The 15,730-nt window shown below is 39.5% G+C and overlaps 1 protein-coding gene across 1 annotated transcript in view; it reads left to right on the forward strand.

Moving 5' to 3' along the window:
* The window catches only part of LOC104259483 (sodium channel protein type 5 subunit alpha), a 220,916-nt gene that overhangs the window by 48,994 nt on the left and 156,192 nt on the right, over positions 1–15,730 (forward strand). The window contains exons 5-6 of the mRNA XM_059819059.1: positions 3,217–3,345; positions 8,187–8,278. Coding sequence (XP_059675042.1) covers positions 3,217–3,345; positions 8,187–8,278 — 221 coding nt within the window. The remainder of the gene's footprint in view (positions 1–3,216; positions 3,346–8,186; positions 8,279–15,730) is intronic.

Consider the following 15,730-nt stretch of genomic DNA (forward strand, 5'->3'; position numbering starts at 1 on the left):
TCATACTTATTGCTAAATGCACCTGTGATGCTACCTCTGAATGAAATCACGTGTCAGGAGAACTCCATTTGAAACTGGCCAGCCTTCCACAGTTCCCATGCAAGAGATTCGATGGGTGGACACATTAGAATAGCCTGATGGAGTTTAAGTTGACTTATTTCAGAAAATACTTCCTGGAAATACTTAGTTCTGTCCTTAAGTTGAAATTTATTGGAAGCAAAAGTTTCTTTTGGACTGAGCACATCGTGAGAAGTGTTCCCCTGTAATCGTTGGTAGGCATACTTTATGAGAAAGGATAAAATTGTTTGGGAACACTTTCATGAGGATTCCTGTCTTTTTATCTTGTCAAACCTTCATAAAAAATAGCAAAGATATCATTTGAACTTTTTTTTGGTTGTTTTTTTTTTTTAAGAAAATTAATTTTAAAAGAGACTAATGGGCTTCAGAAAGCCCATTTCATTTCCTTAAGTTGCTTTAAAATATTCCTTTTAGAAATAGATACCAGATGCACAAGCTAATCAACCTACAGTGCATTAAACAATTATTGTGGCTCATTGAACCAATCAGAACACACTTTTTATTTTTGACTGGCATATGATAAACACAGCCATCTGCTGCTCCATAGCCTGGTGGTTGGTCTACTCAGGGCTGTAAGGAAAGACAGTAAAATGCCCTTATTTTATGTTTCATAAAATCATGCAGGGCACATCTTCTAGGCCATAAATTACTAATTATAGATAGCACTGAACCAAATATTTCATCTGATCACAATAACAACCTAATCCCAGGATGTTTCATGTATTTCTGTATAGTGTACTACCCTCAAGAATGTCTGTGACTTTCTTTTTCCCCTGACGTTGTCCTGTTCTTATTGCAAACTGTCACACAGTACCATAACCATGATGTATTCAGCTGAAATATGGACATCTCATCCATGTGAGTCAAAATTTGGTCAGTGGGCCTACAGCTGGGAATTCGAACATTCTGGAGGAAAATATCAAAGTGCTTGTCGTGTCTTCTATAGGCAGGAAAATGTGGATGATGTTATCAGGGCATGCAAAAAACAGAGCAGAAATGCAAATGGACCCAAGCAGCATGGAGCAAATCCTTTCCCTTCTATGTTTCCTCTTCTCCTGCATCCCCTCATACCTCTCAGTTTTTCCTCCTCAAATGCATAGAATGAAATCAAAGGCAAGTACTTTTGAGGAGCAAAATAACCCAATGAATTTTAGTTCAAATTGATTAATACTGGATTTGGAAAAGATACATTTAATTCATTTTCTTCTGCCGTTCCAGAGACTCACAGGGGAACAAGAGTAACCTTGTGCAAATATTTGTCCTAGATCTTCCTTTAAAACATTTTCCTTACTATTTTGAAAAAAGAAATCAATTCAACTTACCCCTACTAAAAATTTTTTTAAAACCCTGACTTCTGTTGTTAAAGAAGCTGTTCAGTTGCTGGAGGACTTTGCCCGATCCATTTAGAATTAGATGATGATTATACAATCAATTAAACCATCTGACATGCTGAATAAATACAAGTGCTATATCATTTTAATGAGCTTATGTACCGTTAAATATTTTTTTTAGTTCTTTGCATGTGTTTTCTGCATGTATTACTGAATACACATGCTTAAATAGACTGTGACGTGGATGACCTATATTTGAAATACCAGAGCAAAATTAAATAGGAGCCATGAAAAGTCAGATGCAAGATAAAGCTTAGGTGTATGGTCAAAGAGGAGATATTAGAACATTTTACACCCACTGTTGCACAAAACCAGTCCTGCTAATCTCCATTTTGAGATGAAGCATACTGAGGTTTTATAACATGTGTAACTAGCTCTGCTCTGTGGCATGATGGCAGGAGGGCGTGAGATTTGCCACTACCTGTATGTGTGCCCAGTTGCAGATCAGCAGAATAGAGCTAAGAGAAAACATTTCCTTTTTAGGCATAATGAAGTTCTTCCTTATATTACCACCTTTAATTGCTTACACAATTTTTTTTTTTACCAAACAGGAATCCCAGCTGTTACAATTTTTTGTGTGTGATGGCACCATTATAGCTACTGATGTTTAGGGACTGAAAAGAAAACTCAAGCTAGTGTTTCTAGTGAAAGCCCCTAACATCATGACTTACAAAATTTGTTTTTTATGGGATTTTAGGTGTTCGTCTGGGTTTTTTTAATAGGCTTTGGTATCATCTGCATCTTCATTTGGAGGAAAGGGGTAGGGAATGCCAGTGGTGGATACTAAACATTTATTATTTTTATTAAGATATGGCCTAGAATACCTAGTCCCATTGGGCTAGATATCTCAGGTAGAAACATTAAAAAAGAGGTGTTGTAGGCCCTGAAGTATTTCTCTGATGGTAGGTAGAGCCCTGGGTGAATACAGATCTGAATGTTATAAGTCAGATACATTAGTGTCCTCCACAGAGAATTTGCTAAATTTTATTACAAGCATCATCTTTATTATAAAAGGTAAGATGTATGTTCTATCCAAGATGATCGGAGTAAAGAGGCTGTGTGTAATAAATATCTTACTAAGGGAAAAAAACCCACTCTCGTGTCTCTTTTACTGTCAAGCAGGTCAAAATTACTACATATAGTATTTGTGTGGGAATTTTTTTCCTCTTTTTTCAGTGAGGGCATTCTGTTGTTTAATTCTGAGTGCTGGTGTGATTTACCATGGACAGTGAAACACAAGAGAAGTTGCAGGAAGAACACCCTTTTTAGCTAACAAAACCTAGTGGTGACATTTTTTAACCTGCTGTCTTTCAAAATGGCCTGGGCAGGAAGAGATGAGAGGTATGAACGAAACAACCACCCTCCTTCAAATCAGAGAAACAACAAGAAATTTGGCATAATCCATTCCTCTTTCACTGGTGACTGCAGGCGGAGCTTCAAAAGTCCCATAGCATAGCTTAGTAGCGTAGTATTCATGCTTGACTTCATGAGTGAGGATTCATCAAGGTACACCGTGCGGTGAAAATTATCTTCATCCTGCAGCTGTCATGACCATTTCCCATTTCTTACGTGCTCCTTGATCCACTCATGAAGTTGCTCACACACAGCCCGTGACTCACATGAGCAACCCCAATGAGACAGACAGGAGAGTCTCATGTGAGTAGGATTGGGTTGAGTGTGTCTCTGCCATTCCTGCCATCTACTGCTTGCTAATGCTTGTGCTTATCTTGGCCACTTTATTCCCCAGGTACACTTTCACTGGCATTTACACTTTTGAGTCATTGATAAAAATATTGGCGAGAGGATTTTGCATGACAGAATTCACCTTCCTTCGAGATCCATGGAACTGGTTGGATTTCAGTGTTATTGTTATGGCGTAAGTAGCACTCCTTTATATATTTCAAGACAGCGATATGCAGTAGAACTTTTTAAAAACTTGTTTGGCTCTTTTTTCACTCAAATTGTACTGAAAATGAGAAAATGCTGAGGTATATTAGGATGGAGTTTGTTTTCCTGAGTGGTTCCAGGGGAAGAAGTCAGAGGAATTCTCCATTCTGTTCTCTGAATTCACTAGACAATTTTCAAGAAATTATTTACTCTGTCTGTGCTCCACAGAGAGAGCTTTTTGTAAAATATCTGTAATAATACTTGCCTACCTAATGTCGTTTTGGGAAGCTTCAGACTCGTGGACAGAAAGTGTTATAATTGTGATTGAATACTCATGTATTTAAATCCCTATTTATAATCTATCCATCCATAACACACCAAAGCTGTTTTCGCATTCTTCACTTCACAAACCCTCTTCATCCTGAAAGTAATTACTATTTTACTCCTATAGAGAATTAATTTAAAGGCCTCTGAAACTTATTATATATCTCGGGAATAGAAATTTGGCCCCCAACATGATATTCCCCTTCAGCTGTATACTTCTACCTAGATTATTAGAGTTCACTCAGGACATGTGGAGTTCTGGTGCTTTGAAGGAGCTGATGGAATTGTGGCATATAAACAGCTAAAAATATACGGGGGTAGGGGAGCAGTCAGCCAACGCTCGCAGCGGACACGGGGTCAGCCCAAGCTCTGGCCAAAGGCAGATGTCTGACACTGTCGGTATCTCCAGCTAGCTAGAAATCCAGATTTTCTTCATAGTCAAAGAAGAGAGAAAAGCAGATGAAGAGCATATGTCATCTTGAAGTGGAAGCTAGCAGAGATGCCCTAAAAGGCTCCGTTTTCTAACTGTAGAAGGATTTCACCTGATCTCCCTGTATTTTCTGCTTAATGAGACCTACATTATGTTCTGGTTTTAGTTTAGTTCTCGCTGCCCTCTTTAAACCCCATAATTGACAGCCTTAGGTGAGATGCAAGCCTGCTAGCACTGACATTTGAGCTGACCTCCTGGGCCCGTGACATTTGAATGGAACCAAAATTGGTAAAAAATGTTCAACCAAACTTAGTTCAAACACCAGTGAGGGCCACTGAAGTTGGCAGCAAAACTCTGGTAGAGTGCAGGGATCAGGACCAATATTCAAGGAGCGTCTGGATGATGCTCTTAGTCATATGATTTACTTTTAGGTAGTCCTGCGCGGAGCAGGGGGTTAGGGGGTTAGACTCGATGATTCTTATGGGTGCCTTCCAACTTGAGATATTCTATGATTCTATGATTCTTAGCAGCGTTTAGCAGAGGAACAGCATGTAGATGTGTAAAACCTATGTGGACTTCATTGGGAAGACTCCCATTTATTTTAGTAGGCTTCGGATGAAAGCCAGCCCTAGCCCAGATCGTGGTATCTGTTACTGCATTCCTGTGGACTTGGCTGGACTGACATCTGGCCATCGTGATAAGCTTTTAAAAAAAAAGCAACGCAAATGGAGAGGAGCTTTTGGAGGTCAGCACACATTAAGCTTTTTTCTCAGTTTAACTTTTCCTCAAGCAGTGCTAAGTGCAATTCTCCTGCAACATGTAGAGGCAGGACAGAACAACACAAAGCGTCACCAGCTTGCTCTCCTGCCCATCAGACAGGTAGTAAAAGCAGGGTACGATAGTTCAACTGCTTGTGAGTTGGGATGTGAGTTCATTTGCAGGTGTCTGAATTCAGCACAACATGGAGAGCTTCTGTGCGTGGGTTCCCTCTATTCTACAAGGAAGGAGGTTTTTGACAGTGAGGCAGAAAGGAGCAGAGGAAAGGACAAGAGGAGCCACAGCTTGCAGCCTTGGCAATGCATCTGATCCACCTTATTTTCTCAGCTCAGGTGGAGGTTGGGCCATCACCCCTGGCCCTGCAGAACTCCTCTGGGAGCATCTCATTTACTGTCAATGAAATTCGAGTCTGAACAGTCAGTGTGGGACAGGGTCTGGATATCCCTTAAATTCTGTCCACATTATCTCTGGGGGTTTGGAGCTTGGCGAGCTGTAAAGATGTGAAGGTTTGCCCAGAGCTTGAGGTGAACTGTTGCTCAAAAATGAATTCACTCCCTGCAGGTAGGAACCAGGACCTGGTGGCCAGAGATTGTGGGCTTACGCCTCTTTTTGCTTTTCTGATTCTTCTAGACTTGAATGGCCACTCAGTGCTCCAGCCCAATGAGTCATGAAAACTTAAGGCTTGTTTCATGAGAGACTTGGGTGTCTGTGCTTTCTTTCATAGCTACATTTCAATTTTCTTTCCAAACAATATTTCATCTCTCAGTTAGAAGATCCCTAAAACAGGGATGCCTGCAACTGTGAAAAAACAAGTTTCTCACATCAAATTACAGCAATGGCTGCGCTCTTCAGAACCGGCATCCATTCTTATTGTTTCTTACTTTAAGACATATTATATTAACATTTTTAGAGTAGAAAAAAAAGAATTGGAATTCTGGAATAGAAAAGAAATAGAAAAATACTTCCTTGAGCCTATAGGCAGCAGTGAGAGAGTTAAAGTGACTGCAATATGATCTTCATAAGTACCATGAAACCTCTTTCCCAAGTACACAAGCAGCAGATAGTACAGAGCGTTGGATAATGGACTCTATTCTGATATGATTTATCCTTCATATAAATCCAATTTGCAAGTAATTTAAAGTAAGATTGATCACACGGGTAACTCTGGTGTTGTCTTTGCTTGTAGCTAGTGTGATGCTAGAGGTGTTTCTGTATCTGGAAACAAAGATGGCATGAGGGTTCAAAATGGGAGAGCCTAATAAGGGGCTGTGAGATTTAGGTGGACAAGGGTTTTGAGCTAACATAAAATCCGACTCTTTCACTGATAGGTGTTATAGTGGAAAGACCATCACTTGCTTTAGAGTTATTGTAAAATAACTTCTTACCTCCTCTTTTGGGCAGAAACAGCACGGATTGGGTCACAGAGAGTAGTTTTAAATAGCACACTAGAGAGTAAGAGGTGCCACAGGTCTCCAGGGCTTTTCTCCCACCCTGTGCTAGCAGACACAGCCATGGCTTGTGACCCTCTGCGGGGCCATGGATGGGTTCAAGGGAAATTATGAAACTGGCCCTGTTTAGATGACTCTTTCCCAGACAACTGAGTACTTTCCAGAACAGGCGAGGAAGAGGCAGCTGTAACTCTGGGTTGGAAAGTGCCCTGCCGAAAGCTTAAAGTCAATAAGCAATTCCCTGGCTTACAGGAAAATTTGGGATGGGAATTCCAGTTGCTTCTCTCTCCCCAATATGGAGGAACTGGTCTGCTGCAACTGCATCCAAGAAATGGCCCGAAGAAATCTTAATTAGCTATTGTGAACAAGCAGCAGTAGTATTTGCTTCATGTGTTTGTTCACATATTAATAATGTGTTTTTACAAATCTCTGGTCAGCAAAACCATATTCCCATGCTATTGCTTCTCCCCAAATTATTTTTTTCCACCCTTGCATGCTGCAGAAGAGTTTGGGAGAGAAGCACTGGGTAAACCTGGGGAAGAGTTACCAAACAGGTAAATCTTTGCCCAGACTCCCCTGTGAGATTATGAAGAGGAGAAGCAATATTGCTCTTCCAGGCTATAATCTGGATTAGTAGATATGGAGAGGATGCTTTGTCGTCCCCAGAGGCCTTTGCACAAAGCTCACTTAAGCAGACTTTGTAAAATAAGCAGGTGAGTTTTTTCCTTAACGCGTAAAACCAAATGCCTCAACGAAGTAGAATATGTAAATGAAATTTAATAGAAATTTCATAGTGAAATTAAAAGATCTGAGAGCTGTTTTGTTCAGAAGATACAGCGGTGACTATGCTTTTACCGTATACTGACTTGGAGGAAATAATTTTGTACAACACTGATAAAACCAAACTCATTCCACAACTGACCCTCCTGGGAGCATTTTGCTCAGATGTGGCACGGGTCTCCATGATGACCAAAACAGGCACAGCAGTGAAGAGCTGGGATTGGTATTTTAATCATAAATAGTTTTTAGTAGGACTGCAATTATATTCATTCAAAATCCATCTTCCTGCAGCCAAAGGGCATGGATATGATGTACAAAACAAAATAAAATTTTAAGCATCTCTTGAAACCAACATCTGCTTTACCACAGAGTACAGCATCATAGAATAAATAACCCAGCAGAAATATTTGCACTGCTATTTTCCCATGTTGTCCTATATGTAGTTTGCAGAAGCTGTTAAGTGAAAATTACTTGGGTATCTGAAGATTTATTTTTTTTAAGAGCAGCAGAATAACTCTTAATGTTTCCTATAATGTAGAGATTTTTTGTTAAACTACATGATGGTAAAATCTTTAAAGTATTTATTGCTGAACAGCACGATAACAAAGTTCACCCAGTCGTTTTTAAGAATTGATGCCTATTAGATAAGTTTAATAGTTCAAGAAACATTTGAAATAATGTGTACTATGAAAAACCTGAGACAAATGGCATCAAAGAACAGCCTGAAAAGTGGATGCACCTCTCATTCGGCTGCATTCGCTCCCACTATGTATGAATGCATTCTTCATTCAGACAAGTCTCATGCTCTATTGTATAATTCCAAATAACTGTGACTTAATTCTACAGGTATGTAGGAGAATTTGTGAATGTAGGCAGTGTTTCACCTCTTCGGACTTTCAGGGTATTGAGAGCTTTAAAAACTATTTCAGTAATCCCAGGTAAGAAGCCCTGATCCTTACGTTTTGGCTCTCAGCTACAAGTGATTCTTTCTCTGTCTCTCTTTGTCCCCTTGACTGTTGTTTTTTTGCTGGTGTTTTGTCATTGTCTGTGTGTGACTTTCCCTTGTTACAGATACATAACTGAATTTGTGGACCTGGGCAATGTCTCAGCCTTACGAACGTTCAGAGTACTGCGGGCGCTGAAAACAATCTCAGTCATTTCAGGTGAAAATCAGGTTAAACACTCCGGCTGCAGTTAAAGCCTACATGCCATTTCCAGAAGTAAACACAGTAATTACAAATGACTTAACCATAGATACTGATCAGGAAATGGAGGAATGTAGGGAATGTGACCTGTCAATAGAATACATTTTTCATATGCTTTTCCAATACTGTCTTTGTGGGCGAAAGGAAATAGGGTGCCTCCGAAATTACAGACCTCACGAAGACGAGTGCTGCTGTAAGAACGGTGGTATGCAGTGGCTCGTGAATCACATACATAAAGTAATCATTCATGAACCGTATGAAAATGGCAATGAAACTCTTTTAAAGTCTTCGGATATTGATTTTTAAAAATGGAAGGTTAATGACCTCAAAATGCGTGTTCATGTTCAAGAGCGCATCGATAGGGGAATCTAAATCTGTGCTATGAGCTGAGGTTTCAAGACTGCAGGCATAGATAGCCTTATTTGTCATGGTGTTTATCCATTTGCATGTGATAGAAACACTGTTTAAATTTCGGGCCCTGAAGAGATTGGAAAACATTTCATAATTGATTTTGGTAGGTTCAGCATTTCCTCAACTCACATTTTCAAGGATATGATTTCTGCTGCCCCCCCCCCCCCCCCCCCCAAAAAAAAATCAAAATCAGTGTTTTACTACAGATCTGGTAGTGAAAGCAGCTCTTTTATCTAATCTATTACTATTTCTTAAAATAATAAATAATATTTACTATTAAGTAATTTATGCAGAGATGAGTCTACTGAGGACTAACCATATGACAATAATTTCTTGCCAAGCATTGTCTATGGACAGGTCTCATTCAGCCTCAGTGTTTAACATCTCCAACCTGCATGACAAGGTAGAGAAGATAGCAAACCCCATGCATGGTAGATCCTATTGGTGATAATCCTGAACAGATGTTGGCAATTACGTGTCAAAAATATTCAAATCATTGAAAGAACTGCTCAGATTCTCACTTACAGCTTTTTAAGGTTAGAAAGGCTTTTCCATCCATCATATTATGCACATCTACACTATAATATAAGTCTAAACAAAGTCTGTGGTGTAAACTTTTAGGGACAGCACTCACACGGAGTATAAGCTAGAAATGGGAATTCTGGAACGGAGGTGTTAAGAAAACATATATCTGGGTCTAGGGCTTACTCCCTCATTCCAACACTAAAGTAATGAAAATCAGTTAAATTATTGAAAGAGTAAGCGCTTTTCATTGAAAGTGTATGTCAAAATATAGCTTTTAAAGAATACTTTAAGACGATCATTCCTTAGGTCTGGTATTCCTTGAAATCAGTTCCTGTCTTAATTTTTGTCTTTAAGTTTTAAAAAAATAATCTATTAGCAGAGAGGTTTTGTTAAATTTTCTCTAATTGGATTTCCTTTGGGAAAGGATTTTTTTTTTTTCTTGGGAAACAGAAAGTTGAGCACAGTTTTACAGGTCATGTGGGATAGTAGTGGCTAATCAGAAAGATAACCGGAGTTTCCTAGCTTCCTTTGCTAGCTATTTGAAAACTAACTTGGATGGACAACCATCTCCAGGGGACACCTTTCGCTTTCCATCTTGTCTCAAGCTTGAGCCTCTTCAGAGCAGAGCTTCTCAATTTTTCTGAGTTATATATATAGTGATTTTCTGCTGTCCTATATTGGAGTTGGAGCAGAAGCTTGTTTTACATCAAATGATAAATTTTGGCTGGTTTTCTAGTGGAAAATAAAGGAGTATTGAGATCCAGAAAAAATGTTGTTTAAAACTACACCAAAGCCCTTCAGTGATATTAAAACCAGAGTTGTTCCATTTGTTGGCTAATAGAAAAAAAGAAAAAAATGAGGAGTATTATTTATTAGAGTAATACACAATAACTCACATTTTCTTTTTTTTATTTTTGACTGACTATTCGATTAGTTTTTTGATAACTGCATTTTTAGGTACAAGTAACTAAATTATTTGCTGACATAACTGCATGAAGATATGCTAATAGATTATCTGGCCTTAGATCTTATTGTCAAGTTTACCTGTGCCCTGAGTATGTTTAAATTACGGATGTGGAGAGCTACCAATTGCTAAGGAGCACCTAGCTGCCTGTAAAACACAGCAAAGTTTGCTTTTTTTAATGTTAGCAGATAATTTCGGAGGGGTCGGTTCATTTTTCAGTTTGACATCTATATTCTAAAAGAAATATTTGGCATGATGCTGTGGTTTGTTTGGAGATCAATCTGAGTTTTTAATAATATAAGCTTATGCTGAGATGAAATATTTTTCCACAATAGGCTTAAAAATGAAAAGATGATGAACACTAATATCTTCCATGAGATTTTTGGGTTCAACTGCTAGAGAGAGGAGAAGAAGGTTGTTATTTTTACGTCCTCTTTTACATCTTAAGTGAAGAACGCTGAGGTTTATTCTCCTTCGCAAATATCTGAGCTTTTCCTCAATAAAATTGATCACACTTTTCCGTCAGGTAGTTATGTTTGCACAAACATACTTGGACTCAGCACGCTCAGTGTAATAGTTTACCGAAAGTAACAGGCCAAGTCCTCCGTGGTGTAAGGCTTCTGTCCAGCAAAGCACTTAGAGGCTGGTTTTCAAAAGCATTCTGCTTCACTTGAAATCAATGAGTTTCACTATTGACTCCAGAGGGAGTCAGTAAAGCTAACAATTAGTGCTTTTAGAAATCTCACCTACCTTTAATGCCTCGTTCTAAGTGCGCAAGCAGGCACAGGGATGTTTAGGGGACACAGGCTCACAGGACTTAAAAAGATCTCCCGAAGTCTCAGAGTCCATTCCCCTGGCCGAAGGCTATGCTTAGTATAGCTCAGACCTGGCCTGATATTTATTACCTGACTTGTTCTAACAATCTTTCAGAGGTGGAGGTCTCATGGTCTTCCTGAGAAGTCTGTTCCAGCACCTCATTACTTTTGCCATTAGAAGATTTGCCCTGGGAGGACAGGTTCAGCTCCAGATTCAGCAACCCAAATATTAGCACCTACCAGAAAGCTGTGTGCTTCCTGCTCACTGGAGATCTTGGGTTCATTTTGGTTGCCATCATGCCAGCATCTCCTGCTCCCCAGGGCTATGGATCACCTGCATGTCCTATGTCTGAACCGAGACTCCCATCCAGCCTCACTCTCTCTTGGTGCATTATCAGCTCACTGTTTTTTACCTTACAGCCACTGTATAGGACGTGAGGTCAGTGCCTTACCCTCTGTAGCAGCCCTTAACATGCTGGGGGCCCTTCATGGATCCCTTCAGTTCTCCCTTTTCTGCACTAAACACACCCATTTATTTCACACAGAATGACAGGGGTTGGAAGGGACCTCTGGAGATCATCTAGTCCAACCCCCCGCCAGAGCAGGTTCACCCAGAGCAGATTGCACAGGAATGCGTCCAGGCGAGATTTGAATATCTCCAGAGAAGGAGATTCTGTGTGATTTATTTCTGTTTTCCAGTTGCTCATGATATCAAGAGAAAACAAGCTTTGTACAGTAGCTGGATATCTGTTTATCCAGTCTCGTTAAAAGAAAAACATTTTTAATTTCTTCTTATATACCTTATGTTCAGGTTCTTATAAATAGGTAACATTTTCTCTATGGGAGTATAAAACCTTTAACTCTCAGTGATTTTATTTATTAATTAGCGTCTTGCACATCACCATGGCAACTGGATTCATTCGTTTTCAATCTAGATAGGAACCATGCTCAGCAGCAGAACAACCCACTAAAGTCACTCATTTGTCTCCCATTACCAGCGTACCCACGTCCCAACGTGCACAGTAGGAACCCTTCCCATGACAACAGAGCGTTCCAAATCATAGTTTATCTTCATGAAAATCACCAATGTTTTTTGATATCTACTAATTGAGGTAATGGAAAGCCCTGAGGTACACCCTCCTATGCCTCCCCATGAAAAGCCTGCAAAATGCAGGCCATCATCATCACCACCGGGATTTTTTGAAGTGCCCGTATCCAGAGAAGCTCCACTGCTCTTTCTGGAACAGGCGTGTACATCACGAACATGTCACATAAAATGACAGGATACCGGTGAAAGGTGACCTCATAGAAAATTGGGCCAAGGCACTTTGGGGCCTGATCCAGCTCCCGTTTAAGTTAGTGTGAGTCTAAAGGCTATAAATAGTGTTGCGAATATTATCCAGTACTTTACTGATAGCCAGAACAGAGCTCGGAGCACAAGAATTAAGTCTGTGTGGAAGAGACTGACCCCCGTTCACTACTTCAGTCTCACTGAAGTCCTCTTGCAGAGAGATAAATGTTATCCTTCTGGTGGGTAAATCACTTAACTCAAGAAGTAGCTATCCCAGAGGTGAGAAATACATGACATATTTGTGTTTTCCTTGGAGACTGGCCTGACAGTCACATTTCCGTGCAAAGATGGTCTACAGGAATGCTGACAACCATTCAGGTTTGCCAAAATGCTACTAAACTTCTTGCTGCCCCACATGTCAGTGGCTAATGACAAAATATGTTCATCAAGAGTGAAGTCTTCTCTCCCTACGTGTACATGACTCATGCAGACATTTACAAGAACACATGTGTATCCTCAGGAGAAGGTGTAGGCTAGGTGAGGACAATCATGGTGCAAGTCACACTCTCTTTTTGCTGTTTTTGCTTTTTCTCCCCGCTCGTTTCCAGACTGTGCATGAAAGTGTCTGATGTTCTGTAGGTGATTGCCAACATCTGGTATGGATGTCATACTGAATTATGCTAATACTTTCTCACATCTCATAGGAGGAATGGATGGTGTTGTGGGATCTTGCCATTTCTTGTTGTTTGGTGTTGCTTGCATTTTCTATGGTTTCTGATTTGCATTTGAAAACTGATTATTTGATTAACCTCTGAATGTGTTAATTTCTACCTGCATTAACAGGAATGTTTGGGCCAAATCCTTCTTGCTTTCTGCAGATGTCAGGCTGCCTGTACGGCCCTCATTCCACTTACTTTGGATGCTGTGGTGTTGTTCATGTCACGCAAGCAGGATTTGGCCCAGAAGTGTGGAAAGAATTCTGTGATTCAGGGAAACACTGTATCGATTACTCCATAGGGAGTAATCTATAGACCCATTGTCATTAACTGGTGTAGATGTTACTCAGCTTTGGATCAGATCCTTAGTTTTTTCTGCATGCTGCCTGGTTTGATGTTTGACTTGCAAGAATTAAGTAAATGCCTTTCATGCCCCATAAGTAGTATCTTCTATTAAGCTATATTGCAATGCTCTCATTGGCAGTATTTCAAAGGAGGATTATTTATCTAGAAGATTTAACAGTGCTCTAAATTTGAATACATCTAGCATTGCTTTTACAAAACATGGGATTGATTCAGAGAAATGCAGAGCACCTGCAAGAGGTTCCGGGTGTCCTTATTTCCCCTCAGCCCTTCCATTTATGAGGCACAGAAAGTTTAAATGAATGGTGATTTAGACACTTTTATCAGCAGTGAGTTGTGCCAAGCAACTTGATGGATGCTACTTAACTTTCTGGGCAAATTTTGTTTTTAAAGGGTGAGGAAAAAAAACCAGTTAGACTGTAAGTACACCACTCTCCAAATGGTTTTCCTGGAAAGTTTTAACAAAGGTCCAGGAGGCAGAGTACAAGTTATTTTTAAATGGTCTTTAATTACAGCAATTGTATTACTAAAGAATTCTCTTCTTAAACTGTTCAGAAGCCTATAGGCTATTAAAACAAAAAAATAAAAAGAAAGTAAAGCAGAAAGCCATCTTATAAAGAAATTATGTGATACCTGCAAGGAATGAACTTGTAAAACTAATGGTATAGGATTACTATTCTATTTAAAACCCCAGTAAGTAAACTGAGAAAAACATGTTTCATGAAATGACCTTGAAATTGACAATACGGGGGCCTGATTTTGAAAACAAATAGTCTTTATTGGTCGTTAGAATTTTGTAGGTCTTGTTTCCTAATATTATCCCTACTCACATTAGGGCTCCCATTGTCCTTGCCCATGTGAGTAAGATTAATTAGTGTACTTATATGATACAAATGCAGGCTCCAATCTTGCATTTGTATTACAAACAAATAAATGTGCTCAGGGATTCCACAGAGGGTACTGAATTAAAAGAATTTGTGGTTTGGCTTTTTTCCCCTTTTTAAGACTCGGTTTGCATTCAGACTTCCCAAGTTTCACCAGCTTCAGTGAAGAAACATCTGTGCGTTCAAAGGACAGCCAGTGACGGGATTCATTGAAAACATTTCAGAATATTAGATAAAATTGAAAAATATTCTAGAGCATTTACGAATCATATTTCTTTTTCCCCACCTCACCACTTGTTTAAGACCTGTCTGTCTTAAAGGTCGTATATCCTTAACACTGGATAAGGGTGAGACCCCAGGAAGTCCTTCAGAATAGGGCTACAACTAAAACTAGTTTCACTTGAGGTATAAAGTTCACCCCAGACTAGATTATCAGTAGAGCTATGCTTTTTATTTAGGCATCAAAATAGGTAGCCAATTCTACAGATGGACTCAAAAGTTCAAAGCTCTCATTTTTCTAGGCACCTGAATAAAACTGACCTTATTTGTAAAATCTCTTTCTGGTGAGGAGTGCAGGTAGCATGAAAATCCAGTTTTTGCCTAATGTTTGTACAGCAATATTTTTTGCTTTACTTTTGAGAAGAGCAGGGAGCTCTCTAACCTCTCCCTCTTTACCATGCCACAAACTAGCTTTGAAGAGGCAAACAAAGAATTTAGTGGAGAAAGGAGGCTACCCACACCTGATGGGTCAGTCCCTTTTGGTTAAATGGCCATTTTATAGCCGTTAATATCATCCACAGGTTAACATATTGGCAATACCCTATATGCAGGAGTGGAATATTTTAGGCTGCTGGATTCAGGGACTGCTGGAACTATTGGCCATTCTAGCAGCTCATCCTCCCTTGAGAAACTATGGTTTCCCCTTCCTTTAACTGCAGAATTTTAAGCAAGACCAAAAAAACCTGTTTTGCCTTCCTATAAGTCCTCAAGTACTTTTCATATTATTTTAAATTATACAGCACTAGCTCAACCTTTGTGGCTGCCAAACTCTTGGGGTAGAATTCCAGGGAACTGAGATTTAATGTGTATGATCATATTCAGTGAGCAAATCAATGTGCTTCTGAGTATTGCCAGAAGAAATCCTCCTGTTTCCTCTTTGCATTTTCTTTTTTCCATTTAATTCAGTTTCTCTTACTGCTGCCATACTAGCGACACTGATTATCAGAACCACTGATTACTACTTATTGAGTATTAATTAAATATAAATAGTAAAGAAACAACAAAATTGCTACCATTGTGCAGCTGATATTGGCGTCCAACTACAGCATACGACTTTAGAAGGGTCTTCAAAAGAAAAGAGTGGGTTTTGTCGCATTCATGTAATATTCAACGAGCTCAAATAGTGCTGATCTCCAGGAACGCTTCAAAAGCAAGCAGTATC

This window comes from Gavia stellata, chromosome 6, assembly GCF_030936135.1.
Source record: "Gavia stellata isolate bGavSte3 chromosome 6, bGavSte3.hap2, whole genome shotgun sequence".
In the NCBI taxonomy this organism is placed as follows: Eukaryota; Metazoa; Chordata; class Aves; order Gaviiformes; family Gaviidae; genus Gavia; species Gavia stellata.